We start from the raw sequence: 15,060 nt of genomic DNA, 5'->3' as shown, positions 1-15,060 counted from the left end.
TCGTCGTGTATTTGTACGCACTGGGGGTTACTAGGTTATTGTAGTAATGATACGGAGTATACAAACTAAAGTACCTAGAATTATAAGGTACTTGGACTGTACAAGCGTAAGCATCAAGGTATCAAGCGGAACACAAGTATACTGCCTTTTTACATTATCAACGAAGGGTCGCCAACTCCCAAGCCTTCGGACAAGATAATACACATGTATTTGTACAGATTGCCCTCCTACTCTGCCAACACAAACGCCCATCGTACAGGGCACGGGCCCATCTATGCAGCCTCCTCCTTCTTTCCACCACCCTGCTCCTCTTCCAAAGCAGTCTTCCTCCCCTCCAGCGCCAACCACAAGCTCTTCCCCCCGGCCTCGAGGGTATGGGTCAAGCCCAAGCCAGCACTCTGCAGCAACCCAACAAGCTGCGACCGCAGGCCATCCAAGCCACCCTCGATACCGCCCACCCACCGGACGCCATCCACGTCAAAGACGCCGCCCTCCACACGACCGCCAACCAGGAGCAGCTTGGCCAGCCCATTCTGGCACTCGGCCGAGTAGTAGCCCGGGTTCTTCTTCCTCGGGAGCGGCGCAAACGGCGTCCCCGGCGCGCCGGGAGCCAAGACGCGCAGCGCGGCGGCGAGGTGCGCGGGCGACACGGCGGGGAAGACGAGCCCGGCAAGAGGCCCGATCATGAGGGGCTCGAGCTGGGCAAAGGCCGAGTCGGGGGGCACTTCGAGGGCCTTCATGGCCTCGTAGGCCGCGGTCGACAGGTCGTGGACGTACGGCCCGCGGGAGGGGGAGCTCGGCGTCGCGGCGTTGGACTTGGCGGCGGCTTCCGCGTCGAAGAAGGACACGAGCTTGAGGGCCACGTTGAACATGCGCGTGCGGAACACGGAGAGGTGGATGTCCTCGGCGATGTTGGGCTGGTCGGCCAGGCTGGCGGGCGTGGGCACGGCTTGCAGGGCGATACGGAGCTCGCGGCGGATGGCGGCCCATTCGATGGCCGTCAGGTTGTTGTGTTGAAAGAAGAGGACGAGCGGGGCGGATCGGAGGAGCGAGGTGTAGGTCCGGATGAGCTGGGACTTGCGCGTCTCGGAAGGACGAGCGGAAGGGGGCTTGGTGGGCGGGACATAGTCGGGAGATGGCTGTAGGCCGGCGATTCTTGCTGCCGCCGCGAGAGCATACTTGGAAGAGGATGTCGTTGAGAGGCATCGCGCTGCCGTTGCTGCCGCCAAGGCATGGATAGCTGGTGATGGAGACGATCTCGATGCTTGCGTAAGAGGGAGGAGGGCCCTCCTTGAGGGACGCGGTATTCTGGGCGGCATCCTAGGGCCTGTTAGAAGATGCGGGACAGATAACTTTTCACAGTGACGGGCTGTACCTGGAAGTTGCGGCAGCTCTTCTACCTCGACGTTGAAGGATTCGGCGTGTGGTTTCTTTGGAAAGAAGCGTGATTGAAAGTCGAGGTTGCCAAAAAGTTCGAGCCCGACCCACTTTTTCTGTGGCTGGGGCGGCCGTTTATTCTGACCAAGCCACAGTGTGGACACTATTGCCCCAGGCTGGTCTGAGCTTGCTGAGATAAAAGCTGCTCAACAATGAATTCGGCGACTGCAGTGAAAGCTCCAATAACGGTAGTCAATTCTACGAACGGCGTCTATTGTTTCGTACTCGGACGAAACCTTGGTTCTACACCTCGAACGGTGTGGCTTGTCTGGTCGCCGAGGCTGGTGGGCGTCGCCCTGGGTTAGATAGTCTCTTGTGTACATCGTCTCTACATGGAATACATGGAACGCCATTGCAATGGGCGGGGCGATGCTTTGGATCACTGATCAATGGCAAATGATCCCACGACATTAATCACGTGTCGTTCTTATCTAATCTGGTTCTATACATCGCGCCCGGGGTGGCCCTTTAGTATGCCGGTCGCTGATTGGTTCCCCGACTTGATAGGTAACGCCCAGCCGCGCGGCTCTTAGCGCCTAACTAGAGCGTGATAGCTGGCTGGCTCCCGAACCCTCATTTCCATCCGCATCCTCCAATGACTATTCAGTAGCGTCCTGCCACCATCGGTGCGCCAGAACTTGATCTATCGTCGTTCTAGCCGATGGATCTGGATTTGTCATTCCAGATATCATGTCCTGCGCCTCGAAACCAAGCTCCTCCCCCCACCGCTCGAATCGTAGTTCAGGCTGTTCCTTCACTGCGTCGTCGGCTATTTCTGACGCCCCCTTCAGAGCGTCACACCAAACCTCACTGTCGACAGGCCTGAGGAGCCCTTCAGGAACTGGCCCAAAATAGGAAAAGTGTCGAATCAGAATCTCTTGTTCCGGCGGTATTCCCCTCTTTGCGAGCTCCTGGTAGTCGTTCGAGAGCAGGTGCTCCCCACCCCCAAGGGCATATATGCACTGTGAATAGAGCTTAGCATGGGTTTCTGGACTTGAATCCTAGGGCTCATATTATACCACTAGTCCAAACGAGAAAATGTCCGATGCCTTTGTCACACCCCTTCCAGTTTGTCCTTCTGGGCTTCGTCACATGGCATTCCCTATCGCCTAAGGGGTCTGATGTGGCTCTCCATTTGCCGACTTGGAAGCGATATCGAAATCGCCCAGGGCCACATCGGTGACTGTTTTGTTACCCTTTCTGTCGCAAGTCCAATTAACCAATATATTATCAGGTTTCACATCTGCAAATACAAGTTCATTAGTTAGACGTTCCATGACAATTCCTAGTCGGCGCGGAATACCGATGTGGATCCAGTCTTTGCTATGAAGTTCTCGTATTGCCTCTGCTACACGTCGCAATATTTTCCTCCGTTCCGCTGGAGGAAAGTCTGGATCTTCGTCAATCAGGGCAAGTAGGGTGCCTCGAAAATAGGGGTAGACTAGAATGCCTTCCTCCGGGTTGCAATCGATGTGCGTTAAAAGTCGACGGGAGCCTGCAAACTCGGTGGGCGAGGCGCAGGGACAGATCGTAGAACGGCGTAGGTACGCGCTTGAAGACAAAATACTCATTGCCGGACCTGAATAAGTGGCATGTGTTGCAGATATGGCTTGGCTATAAGATGGGACGTGGGTATGAGACGTGCTCGGTTTTGAAGACGCTGAGCTTTTGGTTCTCGCCATGACCTCGCCTTGACGGTACAGGCGACCGGATTTGCCCATTATCGTGGATGCCATTCCGATATTGATACGACAGGCAAGCCGACTGGAGGGAAAATGGAAGGCAAGACGATTGATAGACATGGAAGAAGAAACGGGCCGACTGGGAAGCACGATGCAAAGAATGGTCAAAGGTACGTTGTAGGTGATCATTGCCAATTGGAGGTCAAAGTTACCAACCATCATGCGCCCTTCCTACCAGGTATATCGGATTAATTAACGGGCGGCAGTCGGCAACTACCTATATATAATCAGCTCTTTTATGTGACACAACATTGAATGGATCAAGAGGTCTCAATCTGGTCATGACACTGTCGAATCAGTAAGATATAATTATAGGATATACCATGACTTCATACAATACCCTTTCGAGTCGAAAGGTCTTAGCTTCTAGGACAGTTAAAGTAGGTCAGTGGCTGTAATGACCAAGACCGTTCGAAGGTCGTCCATACGAATCCACTGATCTGATGTAACTTGAACATGTTCTGGTATCATAGCAGAGCGACGGCAATCATAGCCCGTCTTATCTCGAGAGAACGGCCCGGACTGTGCCCTCGAGAGCCTCCTTGCCGAGAACCACTTCCTGGATACCGGCCCCAATTCCGTTCTCCAGCCATCGCGCGAGCAGGTCGTTGCTCTCCTTGGGCTTGATGCTGTCTTCCCTGGTCCCGACCGTGATGTGTGCAACCGCGTTGACACAAACCCAGTTGGGATCGTGAAGTCTAACCACAATCGCCATGACACGGTCATCGAAAACAACCTGTGGCATCCAAAGTTAGAAAAGAACGTGTATTGGTACGATCAGGACAAAAGGGGACTCTACTTACCCTCTCCAGCTCGACACCACAGGTTCCAAGCGGGGGAAGCTCCGTGGCGTCGGGGTTGGCGGCCTCAAGGTCGGCGTGCATTTTCGAGTACCTCTCCCAGAGTTCGGGGTGAGCCTTGGCCGAAGCGCGATGCATCAAGGTGACGTGGAACTTGGGCTGGACTCTCCTCGTCTGACTGAGCTGCCTGTAGAACCGAGCCGTTGGCATACCTGCCCTGTCAAAGGCCTGGTCGAGAATGGACCGGATGTCATTCGCCTGCACGTCGACGGACATGTACTCGAGGGCCTTCTTCTTCTTCGGGCCCTGCGACTGTGCGTTGCCCTTCTGTTGTCTGCGGGGCCCGCGGTCCGGGATCGTGTGCGTGATTTCGGGCTTGTACTCTTCGAATGCGACCCTGATGGCGGCGTCCATTCTCTCGGAAGGAACGTTGGCCGGCACGAGATTCGGGTAGATGCGGTGCAGCTCCGTCGTGACCTTTTCGAGATTGACCCGGCTGTCCGCGGTTGGATCGAGGGTGATGACGGCGTCGAAGCCATCGTCGGGAGGAGAAAAGGCCGACAGAGGCTCGAACCGGTCGAGGAAGCCCTCCATCACACCAATGAACTTTTCTTGATCCGTGGCGGCATGGATCGTCTGGTGGTTGTCCCCGCGGGCAAGCACGCGCTCTCGGGTGACGCGGCGAATCTCGTCCATGCCGACGCTGTCGTGATCAAAGTAGAGGGCCACGAGACGGGCGTCCTTGTGCCCCGTCTTGACATCCCGGAGGAGTTGTCGACGCTCGTGCTTCTGCGCGTTATTCCGGTCCGCCACCACGACCGGATGGTCCTTGAGGAGGCCCAGCACCTGGCTGGTGAACCGAGGCGGCCGGCCCTTTCCAGTGATGTTGTCGTTCTGGACGTGGCCCCAACCGAAGAGGTGGGTCAAGGCCACGGCGATGGTGGTCTTGCCGCAACCGATGGTGGCAACGGGGACAAGGATGACATCGCGCGTCACATCGGCGTTCTGTCCTCCGGCGCCATCGGCCGGTGCCAGGTTCTCGAGGTTGGCGGCGTCGGAGCCCTTCATGTGCTTGAACTCGAGAAAGTCGTTCCGTAGGCCGATGATGCCGTGATTGTTCTGGTAGTCCTTGGCGAGATTCTTGTCGGCTTGCAGTCGTCTCCGGGCGTAGAGGAGGTATTCCTCGGTGATCTTGACATGCTTCTTGTACTTGGGCGTCCTGCCGGAAATCATGGCCTTGGTGCACTCGCGCCACTGCCGGTACATGAGGTAGGGCTCTTCAAACTTGAACTTGAAGAACCAGTCGCGGTACGGTACCGACCCGGGGTCGTGCGACTCGCGACACCGAATGACAAAACCCTCGACGTCACGGCCCTCATGCGCGCCCGTCTCGGCGGCCTCCTCGAGGAACGACTTGACCTTCTCGGCACTGTCCATGATGATGACGCTGGTCTGCTTGAACCCCCATTCGGTGGCGAAACTCTGCACGAGGGGGCTGGGATAGGTAGTAAACTGGGGGATGTTGAGGTTCATGCCGTGCAGGTACAGACCAGCCTCGTCCGGGCCGTAGGGAAGGATGTGCTCCTCGAACGAGTCGTCGCACAGCTCGGCCACGGCGGTGACGTTCCTCTTCCGCAGCTCGCGAGCCAGGTCTTCCTTGGTCTTGCCCAGCGGGGCGAGCTGCTTCTCTACCCACTTCTCGCCGGCGATGGCGTGGCTGACGTCGGAATCGGGACGTTCCCCGGTAGAATGCTTGCTGCAGACGAGGAGGGTGCCGTCTTCCAAGCCGGAGATGAAGATGATGCATCCGTTCTCCTTGAGGCTGAGTTCGTAGGGGCCCTGGGTCCGCTTCAGGACGTTGTCCCATTTGGTTTCGTTGACCTCGTTGACGTTGAAGAACTTGTCGTAGCCCCGGACGGCAATCTCGGCCTGGTTTCGCCGATTTCTCGTGGTGAAGAGACCGCGGGCGTAGGTGGGCAGATTCCTCTTCTTGTATTCGTAGTCCATGAACTTCCACGAATCCACGTGGATGCCGTCGGGCGAGTCCTTGACGGCGTAGGTGTTTTTCCTGCAGGAGAACCCCTTGCTCTTGTTCTTCCTCTTGCTGGCCTCGTCAAGTTCCTGAACCAGAGCGCCAATCTCTTGGGGGTCTTGTGCAACATAGGGCGTCCTTGTAAGGATGGCCTGCTGGGCTGCTGGGTCGACTGAAGCCATGGTTGCTGGTGAAGAGGTAAATGGTCTGAGGAAAGCGGTGGTCGAGTAAGATGATGGAAGACTCAAGAGCGTCTTGAAAGATGAGATGAAGGACGAGCCGGATAGAGGGCGAAAGCCTGTGATCATGAAGGCTGAGGTGGATTCTGTGGCTGCTTCTGCTTCGTCCGAGTGGAGTGTCACTGTCCGTATTTAAAGGTGATATGTGAAGGATGCGGCCGGGATGTGATGAGATGAGGCCATTTGAATGACTCGAATGAGTCACCCCGAACCTATCAAAAGGATAAATGATTGAAACCAGGGCCTTGTTGGACAAGGAATCTCTTTCGAAAATAGAATAAATGAGAATAAATAGGGGAATGGGAGGGCGAGGACGCGATCAGTCACACTTTGTTGGTTACACTGCCTTGTCACTGCCTGGTCAGTGGTCACTGCCTCAGGCTGACTGTTGGGCGGCTGCTTGGGCGCCACGGTGAGCTGCGGCGGCAAGCACATAGTGTAAATATAAGGAGGTACATACTGTACGGTACGTACATATACTTCGTACGCCTCGTGGCCCGATCAGGCAGGCGGTGGGTCTCTCTAGGCGGGGTTGACCTCCCCGCAGTGGCAGAAAATTGAAATTTCGATGCGAGTACAAAGTAGGCACCAACACCCGAAACCGTCACCATACTATTAATAATTCGGCTGAATTGGCCTCAGTTCTTCCATTCCAACTATCGTCTTGCATCCAACCCAAAAGCCAAGAGCTCGGGGCTCTCTCGAGCTTGGAACATGACACCCAACCCTTACCTCCTGGCTGCCGACAACAGCCCGGCCTTGCTACCCCTCCTTCGAGAGAACCCAGCGTTGGCTTCCGCCCAAGACGAACACGGCTACTCCCTCGTCCACGCAGCTGCCAGCTACAACCACCTGGATCTCCTCCGTGCGCTTATCCGCGAGTTCAAGGTCGACGTCAACCTCAAGGACGAAGACGGCGAGACGGCGCTGTTCGTAGTCGAAACCGTTGAGGCCGCTCGCTGCCTGGTGGAAGAACTTCAAGCCAGTCTTGACATTCGGGGCTCCGACGGAGTGACGGCGAGGGAGAAGATTGAGGGCGAAGCCGAATTCCCGGCCGTAGCCGAATACCTGGCGTCGGTGGAAGGAGAGCGGTCGGCCAATGGAGTCTCCGCAACCGGACCGGGACAAACAGCTACTACGTCAGCAGAGCTGCCTCCCGTTCCCGAAGGGCTTGCCGTATCAGTCGGAACAATGCAGCAGGCCGAGGACGTCCCAGAAGAGGTAGACAGCGAGTTCAGGAGACGGATCGAGCAGCTCGCCGAGCGAGAAGATTTCCACACGTCCGAGGGTCAGGCCGAGCTGCGCAAGTTGGTCGAGGATGCGGTACTGGGCCAAGGTCTCGCCTCGGAGCGGAATGTTCGTCCAAGAGACGGTTAAAGCGTCGTCTTTTTTTTCGTCCTGTGGTCATGAATCCTCGCCCTTGATCTCCCACAGCAAATACTGGCCAGGAGAGTTGGGTGGCCGTAGGAAGGCCACTTCTGCGCTGTCTCCCTTGTTCAAGCCTTTGGAGAAGGAAGTCGCGCTCAGCGAGAACCACGCCCGAGAAGGCAGGGTGGCGAGCACATCGACCAGCAGCCCGCGCACCCAATCGGCGGTGACGAAGCCCTGCCAGGTCACCTTGCAGACCTTGGACTGCACGGTCGGACCCGCATCGCTGGGGACTCGGTAGCGCGATAGATAGGAATCAATGTCGTCGTTGGCGGCGACGCGAGGGCTCTCGAGGCGGACGAGGGAGAACCATTCGTATATCTCGGTGGCGAAATCTTCAAGGTCGGAACGGTTCCCGTGGGCAAGGATCTCCGAAGGCATGGCGAGGGTTGGCATCTCGACTTGGACGGCCGGGCTGAGGCCAGGGTTGGAGGTGAACTTGACTGGCGCGTATTGCTGGAGAGGATCCGGGTCCGGTGCTGGGTATTGTAAGGTTATGGTCAGCTAGTCACCATTGCGCCTGGGATAACCCCCGCCGCCCTGTTTGGCTGGCAGGGGGAGTGGAAACTCACATGTGGGACTCAAATCGCAGAAGAGCCATGTCAATGGCCGGTTGAGTACGTTTTTGCAGGCATATACCAACCTGTCGAATCCTTTCTTGCCGTGAAACATGGACGGATCCCGCAATTGGTAGCTGACGACTGTCACGTTGTCAGCTATGTGAACGAAACGCCGGTTCTGCGCCAACGTTGACTTACTCCACCTGGGCTTGAGTCCCCGGCCACCTTTGGCGCCATGCGGTTTGCCCACCAGCCCAGCTCTCTCATACGTTTCTTTGTCCAGATACATGGTTAGTAGGCCTGAGGGAGTTTGTTAGAAACAAATATACGAAAGAGATTTCTTCGTCCAGAGATAACTTGCCTTCCCGCAAGGAGAAGACGTTCTCCACTGTGGTCCGGCCCTCGGACAGCATGAGGATGTTTCCTGTCATGTGGAATTAGCGGGTGTCCTTTTTATTTTGTTCTGGCTGAGCTGGTCAGGGGATCCCGGTTTGCACACCTTTTTTGATGTACTCGTTAAAGAACAGACCGTCAAGAATCTGGCCCAGAGTCATGATCACCCTGTGGTAGACTGGGGGGCAACGTTGTTCGACGAGTTTCTGCTTGACTAGCTCGTAACATTCTTCCGGAAGCACGAGGTCAATCTTTAGACATTAGTACCGAGCTTCATCGGATAATTGAGAGAATAATAGAATGGCAGCGGCTTACCTTGTGATTGAAGCCCTGCTGTAGGATGGGATGCCATGGTTTCCCTTTGGTGGGCAATTTTCCCTGCTCGACGTGGGCCATTGACCCGTACGTTATGAAGCATTTTGATGTCTGGTAGACGCTAGGTTGAGGGAGGGAGAACATGGTAGCTTGCGGGGTGTCTTGACGGGAGGTTGAGAAGGATGGCGGTCTTGAGGAGGATAAGAGAGGAAAATGAGATGAGGTTGTGAAGGGCTGTTGATAATACGAAGAGGCGCGGGAATAGTAATCATCTTCCTTGTAACTGTCATACCGTCCTATAATTGGCCCGTCGAGTCACTTGACCGCACGGCCTGGGGTGGCCTTAGAATAGCAAGTACTTTGTACTTCGTAACTCGCGCAATCCCCTCAACCACAAATATTCACATCTCGAGCTGCCTCACTTACGACGTGGGTAGATAGCAGTTGAAATCAGGATACGCCTAAGAAGGGCTAAATTACGGAAACCACCTTATGAATTTTTGGGTATTTACTATTATTAAAATTACTGAATCGGCTGGCGTAGCTCCCTTCACAGAACGACTGGACGACTAGCAACATCATTTTCACATACGAATACGAATATTCAGCACAACTCACTTGAATTGGACTTGGCCCAGGGAAATTCATCATCGCAAAGATGGACTGTATACTACGTTTCAGCCAGGTGCACGAGTCTTTCCGAATACCTGAAATCCAGGCCCTGGCTGTACTTGAAAATATACAAGTCAAAATCTTGGACTACCGGCAGGACGTGAGTCTTCATATGAGAATCTCTCTCTCTTTTTTTTTTTTTTTTTTTCCCTCCTTTTCCTCCCTGACCACATCTAGTCCCCCTTCTGCCTGATCAACGTCCCATCCGCCGACGCTGCGCGCGCTCTCGTCCGCCGCTCCATCCTCTGCCAATCCATCCACGAATTCTGGGCTCATGCGCCATCAGGCCTCCTATCCGACCTTCACCATGACGTCCGCCAACGCGCCACCCCCCTCTGCGAGCCCTACACCGAGAGCTCCTTCAAATTCGCATTAGACACCTTTCACCACACCCGCCCCCACCCCGAACGCCTCGCCATCTTCAACTCCTTCTCCTACCTCCCCCTCAAAGGCGCCATCATCCTCGAGAACCCAGACGAGACCTTCACCGTCTTCGAAGACTGGCCCTTCCGGCCCCCCGGCACCCCGGTCGGCCCACACCCGCGCCGCATCCTCCTGGGCCGCCTCCTCGCCCACGGCGCCCGCGACCTCCTCCACGTCTACGACCTCAAGAAGCGCGGCTACATCAGCACCACCTCCATGGACTCGGAGCTCGCCCTCGTCACCGCCAACCTGGCCCTCGCCCGCCCGGGCGCCCTGGTCTACGACCCCTTTGTCGGAACGGGGAGCTTCCCCGTCGCAGCCGCCCACTTTGGCGCCCTCGCCCTCGGGAGCGACATTGACGGCCGCTGCATCCGCGGCGCCGGCGGGCCCAGGAGCGTGCGCGGCAACTTTGAACAGTACGGCCTCCTCGACCGCTGGGGCGACTTCTTCGTCGCCGACCTGACCAACACGCCGCTCGCCAGGCGGAGGTGGCTGGACGCCATCGTGTGCGATCCGCCCTACGGCGTCAGGGAAGGGTTGAGGGTCCTGGGCGCCCGGAAGCCCGAGAGGGCTGGCGTGTTGGCGGTTGCTTCTTCGACCGACAGGTTCTGGAAGTCGTCCCAGTTCATCCCGCCAAAGAAACCCTATAGTTTCTTGGCCATGCTGGACGACATCCTGGAGTTTGCGGCTCAGATGCTCGTCGATCAAGGTCGGATCTCCTTCTGGATGCCAACGGCCAATGACGAAGACCAGGAGCTCGCCGTGCCCACGCACCCCTGTCTCGAGATTGTGGCTGTCTGCGTCCAGCCATTTAACAAATGTGAGTGAGTAGTGGGTTTACTCTTTTCAACGCCCATCAATCCACTCCATCTCGTGGGTTCCACCTCTTTTAACAGCCTCGTAGGGTCCCGGCGGCTCATTACATACAGCCGCATCCCCGACGACCAAGTCGACCCGGAGACAGTGGCGGCGTACCAGCGCACACAGCACGCTGGCAAGACGGCGGACGAGTTGAACCCCTTCCGCGAAAGCTACTTCAAGCGATTCAAGAAGGACACGCCAGAGGGCGAAGCAGACGGAGGACAGAACGGCCAGGACCAAGCAAGATCAGAATGCAGCTGATGACCCTTATAGTCAAGGTCGGGGGAGTATATTTTTCCAACCTCGTCAGACTCCTCCTGTTCCTCCTGCGCCACCTCCTCGTTACCTATGCAGGGAAAAAGATACCCTCTCGCTGGTCAAGCCGCTGCCATCATCTCAAAAGTTGAGAAACGGGCAAGAATAAAGATAAAGATGAAGAAGAATAAATAGCATGCTATATCTCAAGTCGTATCCCGCCTCATCATCACTCATACGCGTTCACTTCCCGTAAGCATACCACATACTTTTAGGCGTCCGGTTCTAGTTATCGGAATTCAATGGCGGGGATACAGCCCCTGTTTTCGACATGTTTGAGCTCGAGTTGCTGGAATCTGTAAAGGAAAAAGGAACACGTCAGTTAGAGTGCCATGTCGCGATGGCCGGGCATGCAACCCCTGTACGACACTCGCATCGAACAAACTTACTTCTCGCTCTTAGAGTGAAAGTAAATGCCGCTCACTTCCCCCTTGACCTGGTTGAAGCAGATGTAATAGAAGCCCTCAAAGCTGGCGCCGGTGATGGTGCGCACCCTATGGTCGGGGACCAAAAAGTGTTCTTTCCACCGCATGAAGATGTTCTCCTTCTGCGCCACGTTGTTGATGAACAGGGGGCCCTTGCGCGCCGTTTTGAGGTACGGCCGGAAGGCGTTGAACTTGCTCCAGTGGCTGAGGTCGATCTTGTCGGACGCGCCCCAGCTGGGGTGTTTCGTGAGGAAGCTGTACTTGGGGCCGATGATCTCGCCCTCAAAGTACGTCGTCAGCGTTGGGTGGTCCTCGGTCAATCCTGCTACGCTGTCAGTCCTCGTCCAATACACACCCGCCCAGAAATGGGACGGGGCGCTCATCAAGACGGACCTTGGATACGTAGATATCCACACAAAAATGATTCCCTCAAGTCGACGTGCTTGATCTCCACTTGGACGTCGTACACTTGTTTCTCCGACTGCTGGGTGCCGTGGAACTTGCTACCGGGTCGGAGGTACGGGGAAGGCGAGGTTGGGATCACCTGGTGAAAGAAAAAGAGATTAGATCTTGTCCACAACTTGGTATCAGATTGCCAAGGGAGGAATGCGCACCCTCCTGATCGGGTAGTCAGGGCCCATGGAAGGCTCCATGTAGTACTCGTCATCCTCCGGGCTGGAGCTGCGAGCCTCTCGGTCCTTGCTGGAGCCTGCATGCTGCGACCGGGCGATTGACACGCGACTGTTGCCCTCTGTGCGGTCGTTCAAGGACATTCGCACGCCATCAACAACGCCAAACCGACTGTTCTCATCTACATCCATCGGCTTCACGGAATCGGGCTCTTCTGCGCTGGCGGCCGGGGTCGTACTGGCAGTGGCGGTGGATTCGGGAGCTGGCGATACGGTTGGCGATCGTGACGATACGACCGACGCGGGTTCGTCCTCGACCATGGCATCGGTTTCGGTATCGTTCGTATCGTTGGTGTCGTTGCGAGAAGACGTCGTGACAGGGCCGGGGGCGGGTGAGGTCTGACGTGTATCTGCTTGTCCTTCTTGAACGTCGCTTGCCTGTTGACCGTGTTGCTCTGATGTTGGTAGCCAACCTAGCGAGGCGGCTCGCGGATCCCCATCCTCAGGACATGATGTGTTGAGGGACGGGGGCGAAGGGGGAGTATTCGTCGATGGGGTCGGCATGGTTGATGCGATGGGGCTCGTTGGGAGTTTCGGCCAAACGACGACAAGATGAGCAATCGTATAAGCAAAGAGAAGAAGGCCGCCCGCGGTACGAGGGAAGAAGTTCCAGTGCCTGAAGAGAAGTGGCCAACTGGCTAATCGACGAAGTATAGCGATTGTAACAGCGTGTGTGATCGACAGTCGACAGGAGGCGAATCGGGAGAGATGTGATGAAGCTGCAAGTATCGGTTTTTTTTTCTCGTTTTTCGTTGGCAGTAGCTGCGGTATAGGACGGGTCGAGAAGGCTATAAAGCAAGTCGCTTAGCAGGATGAATGTCGCGATCAAAGAACACAACTGGCATGGACGCGCAGTTGGAAAAAGGGTGAAAGCCCTCTTAGGCGGTGGAAGACATGGAGAAGTGTTCCCGGCGATGATAAGCCAAGGAGGCGGCAAACTAGAGGCTAGAGCTTAGGACGGGGACGAACGTTAAAGCAACAAGCTAGGACAGCCCAAAGAGACGACTCGTTATGAAAATAATCCAAGAGGAAGCATGCGCCTCCAGAACATTGGGTTGAAGATGGAATCAAAGGGCACGGAATAGACCTTGTAGGTTAGGTAGTTGGACATCAAACAACAGTGACTGTTGACATGGGGAGGGAAAGCATTTGGGGGGTCTTTTTGGCGGGTCAAATTCTGCCCGATCCGCGTCGCAGTAGATAGGTACGTATATTGGAGGTGGGGGTTTTCTCCGTGCATTTTTTGCTTGCCACCACATGACGGACCGCACCCACCTGGCCGTACGCGGAGGACCCCGGATTTCCCGGATAGGCGATTCCGGTCGCCAGCTTTAGCCCGTCGGGCTGTCAACTACAATGAGTCGATGGACATGATTTTACACTTCGTATTCGTCTAGGTGGGACAATGGGCATGTGTATGACAGGAGAGGCGAAACCAGACTCGTGGGCCAGACACGGCCGCAGAAGAAGTATAGGCGTAGGTCTGACGTCGCAGGCTACACCATGGACAAGAGTCCCAAATGGGATTCAAGAGGACCAAACTAGAAAGGTTCGTTCATTCATCGACAAGCGGTATGTCTTTGCAGAATGTGGAATATCAGAACAGTTTCCCCTCAGTTGCCACAGGGCCATCACACAGACCCGACACAAGGGTATATACGTCATGGCCAACTTTTCTTGCTCCCCCTTTTCCTCCTGTTCTATCCAGTACGCGCCTCCGTGTTCCGCTTTTTGGCGCATCATGGGGTATCGTCATGTCGTCATGCTGGCAAAGTCCGAGCCATCGTTGTTCAGATGGGCTTAATCTTGAAATGAAGAGCAATCAAGCTGAAGACTAATGCCTTCAGGTCTTGCACAAGATAGTAGAAGACACGCAAGCCTTCAGGATCCGCCGATTCTGTCACATCCACTAGAGAGCCAATCTTGGCCGTCTGTCCAACAGCGTCAGTTTCAAGTTCTCACTCACGTCCATGTACTGGCTACCGACCTCGAAGAAGATCTTCTCATTTCCCAAATGAATCTCGAGTTCTTGTCGTCCGTCCTTGTTCTTTTGCGGCCATTTGGAGTCGTCTTCCCTATGGAAAAGGTCAGAAGTTTTTTCCAACGCATGTCTCTAGGCTGGAGAGCTCTGGTTCTCCTACTTTAAGATTTCGCTGGTCCGAATGATGCGTTTGATCTCGTCAATCACCAGAGAGCTAACACACACTATGCGGTTCATTCGTCAGCACCTCGTAGGGCAGTATTGGGTCGCGACGTAGGTTTCGGCTGGTCTTCATACTCTCTTTGCGGATCAAGCTGTCGTTTCGGTAGTTGGAGTTGTTGGCGTAACGCGCAACTGCGCTGCGGCCGTCTCCTACAGCTTTGAAATCGAATTCTATCGTCCCGCATCGGTTAGAAAAGTACACGGCATTCACACGGCGATGGGAATCTGACCGAGAAACTCATGTCCAAACCTCCCAGAGTGACCCGAACTGCGAGGCGAATGTCAGCGACTGCAGTAAATAGACAAGGTCGATCGATTGATTCCACTGGATCGTCCCGTACTAATATCGAATGTAAAATGGTTCGCTCATAGATGACATCTTGTCAGCGCGTCGGCGGTAGGAAACTGATCGCGTGTTGAGGCCGGTCTGGGATGTACTGATACGATCTCCCGTTCGAAAGGCTGTCGTACGTGGGGCAGCGAAGAGCTGAAGAGCTTGGGGGGTAGGCTGCAGGCCAAGGCCCAT

At 55.5% G+C, this 15,060-nt stretch overlaps 7 protein-coding genes across 7 annotated transcripts; 2 read left to right on the top strand and 5 right to left on the bottom strand.

Moving 5' to 3' along the window:
* Window positions 1–92: 92 nt before the first annotated feature.
* On the bottom strand, window positions 93–1,434 carry ACRALDRAFT_1076358 (mitochondrial 54S ribosomal protein uL10m). Its single transcript, XM_071018502.1, has 2 exons — window positions 1,376–1,434; window positions 93–1,320 (listed from the first exon to the last, which is right to left on the bottom strand). Exon 2 carries the CDS (start codon window positions 1,317–1,319, stop codon window positions 273–275), a length of 1,047 nt encoding a protein of 348 aa, XP_070875495.1. The 5' UTR covers window position 1,320; window positions 1,376–1,434; the 3' UTR covers window positions 93–272.
* A 2,244-nt stretch (window positions 1,435–3,678) lies between these two features.
* On the bottom strand, window positions 3,679–6,193 carry ACRALDRAFT_1033855 (uncharacterized protein; the record flags this gene model as incomplete). The annotated part of the gene is made up of 2 exons (XM_071014959.1): window positions 3,679–3,915; window positions 3,983–6,193. The coding sequence occupies 2 exons, from the start codon at window positions 6,191–6,193 to the stop codon at window positions 3,679–3,681; spliced, it is 2,448 nt and encodes an 815-aa protein (XP_070875494.1).
* Window positions 6,194–6,964: 771 nt separating this feature from the next.
* Window positions 6,965–7,627, top strand: ACRALDRAFT_2105262 (uncharacterized protein; the record flags this gene model as incomplete). Its single annotated transcript, XM_071023233.1, has 1 exon — window positions 6,965–7,627. One exon carries the CDS (start codon window positions 6,965–6,967, stop codon window positions 7,625–7,627), a length of 663 nt encoding a protein of 220 aa, XP_070875493.1.
* Window positions 7,628–7,654: 27 nt separating this feature from the next.
* Window positions 7,655–9,134, bottom strand: ACRALDRAFT_1081689 (uncharacterized protein; the record flags this gene model as incomplete). The annotated part of the gene is made up of 6 exons (XM_071019193.1): window positions 8,947–9,134; window positions 8,738–8,882; window positions 8,600–8,662; window positions 8,437–8,538; window positions 8,251–8,379; window positions 7,655–8,157 (listed from the first exon to the last, which is right to left on the bottom strand). The coding sequence occupies exons 1-6, from the start codon at window positions 9,088–9,090 to the stop codon at window positions 7,655–7,657; spliced, it is 1,086 nt and encodes a 361-aa protein (XP_070875492.1). The 5' UTR covers window positions 9,091–9,134.
* Window positions 9,135–9,604: 470 nt separating this feature from the next.
* ACRALDRAFT_1070498 (uncharacterized protein) lies at window positions 9,605–11,163 on the top strand (the record flags this gene model as incomplete). The annotated part of the gene is made up of 3 exons (XM_071017774.1): window positions 9,605–9,718; window positions 9,796–10,861; window positions 10,946–11,163. 3 exons carry the CDS (start codon window positions 9,605–9,607, stop codon window positions 11,161–11,163), a joined length of 1,398 nt encoding a protein of 465 aa, XP_070875491.1.
* Window positions 11,164–11,446: 283 nt separating this feature from the next.
* Window positions 11,447–12,189, bottom strand: ACRALDRAFT_2077459 (uncharacterized protein; the record flags this gene model as incomplete). Its single annotated transcript, XM_071022307.1, has 3 exons — window positions 11,447–11,513; window positions 11,607–11,967; window positions 12,036–12,189. Coding segments are annotated over 3 exons (582 nt in total), but the record flags the coding sequence as incomplete, so codon positions are not given.
* A 1,540-nt stretch (window positions 12,190–13,729) lies between these two features.
* ACRALDRAFT_1093630 (uncharacterized protein) lies at window positions 13,730–15,024 on the bottom strand. Its single transcript, XM_071019685.1, has 6 exons — window positions 14,876–15,024; window positions 14,765–14,802; window positions 14,610–14,705; window positions 14,473–14,536; window positions 14,319–14,406; window positions 13,730–14,262 (listed from the first exon to the last, which is right to left on the bottom strand). Exons 1-6 carry the CDS (start codon window positions 14,911–14,913, stop codon window positions 14,122–14,124), a joined length of 465 nt encoding a protein of 154 aa, XP_070875489.1. The 5' UTR covers window positions 14,914–15,024; the 3' UTR covers window positions 13,730–14,121.
* Between the last annotated feature and the right edge of the window lie 36 nt (window positions 15,025–15,060).

Source organism: Sodiomyces alcalophilus (genome assembly GCF_042370955.1).
Source record: "Sodiomyces alcalophilus JCM 7366 unplaced genomic scaffold ACRALscaffold_4, whole genome shotgun sequence".
Classification (NCBI taxonomy): Eukaryota; Fungi; Ascomycota; class Sordariomycetes; order Glomerellales; family Plectosphaerellaceae; genus Sodiomyces; species Sodiomyces alcalophilus.
Note: the sequence above shows the minus strand (reverse complement) of the source record. Positions and strands in the feature narration are given on the sequence as shown.

What these genes read in the sequence shown, in the direction of transcription:
- ACRALDRAFT_1093630 (XM_071019685.1), bottom strand. Translation starts at nt 14,913, where the DNA reads ATGTCATCTATGAGCGAACCATTTTACATTCGATATTA. An exon ending in CAGCTTGATCCGCAAAGAGA is followed by an intron (nt 14,537 to 14,609) that starts GTATGAAGACCA and finishes TGAACCGCATAG; the next exon opens with TGTGTGTTAGCTCTCTGGTG. An exon ending in CGGACCAGCGAAATCTTAAA is followed by an intron (nt 14,407 to 14,472) that starts GTAGGAGAACCA and finishes CCTTTTCCATAG; the next exon opens with GGAAGACGACTCCAAATGGC.
- ACRALDRAFT_1076358 (XM_071018502.1), bottom strand. Translation starts at nt 1,319, where the DNA reads ATGCCGCCCAGAATACCGCGTCCCTCAAGGAGGGCCCTCCTCCCTCTT.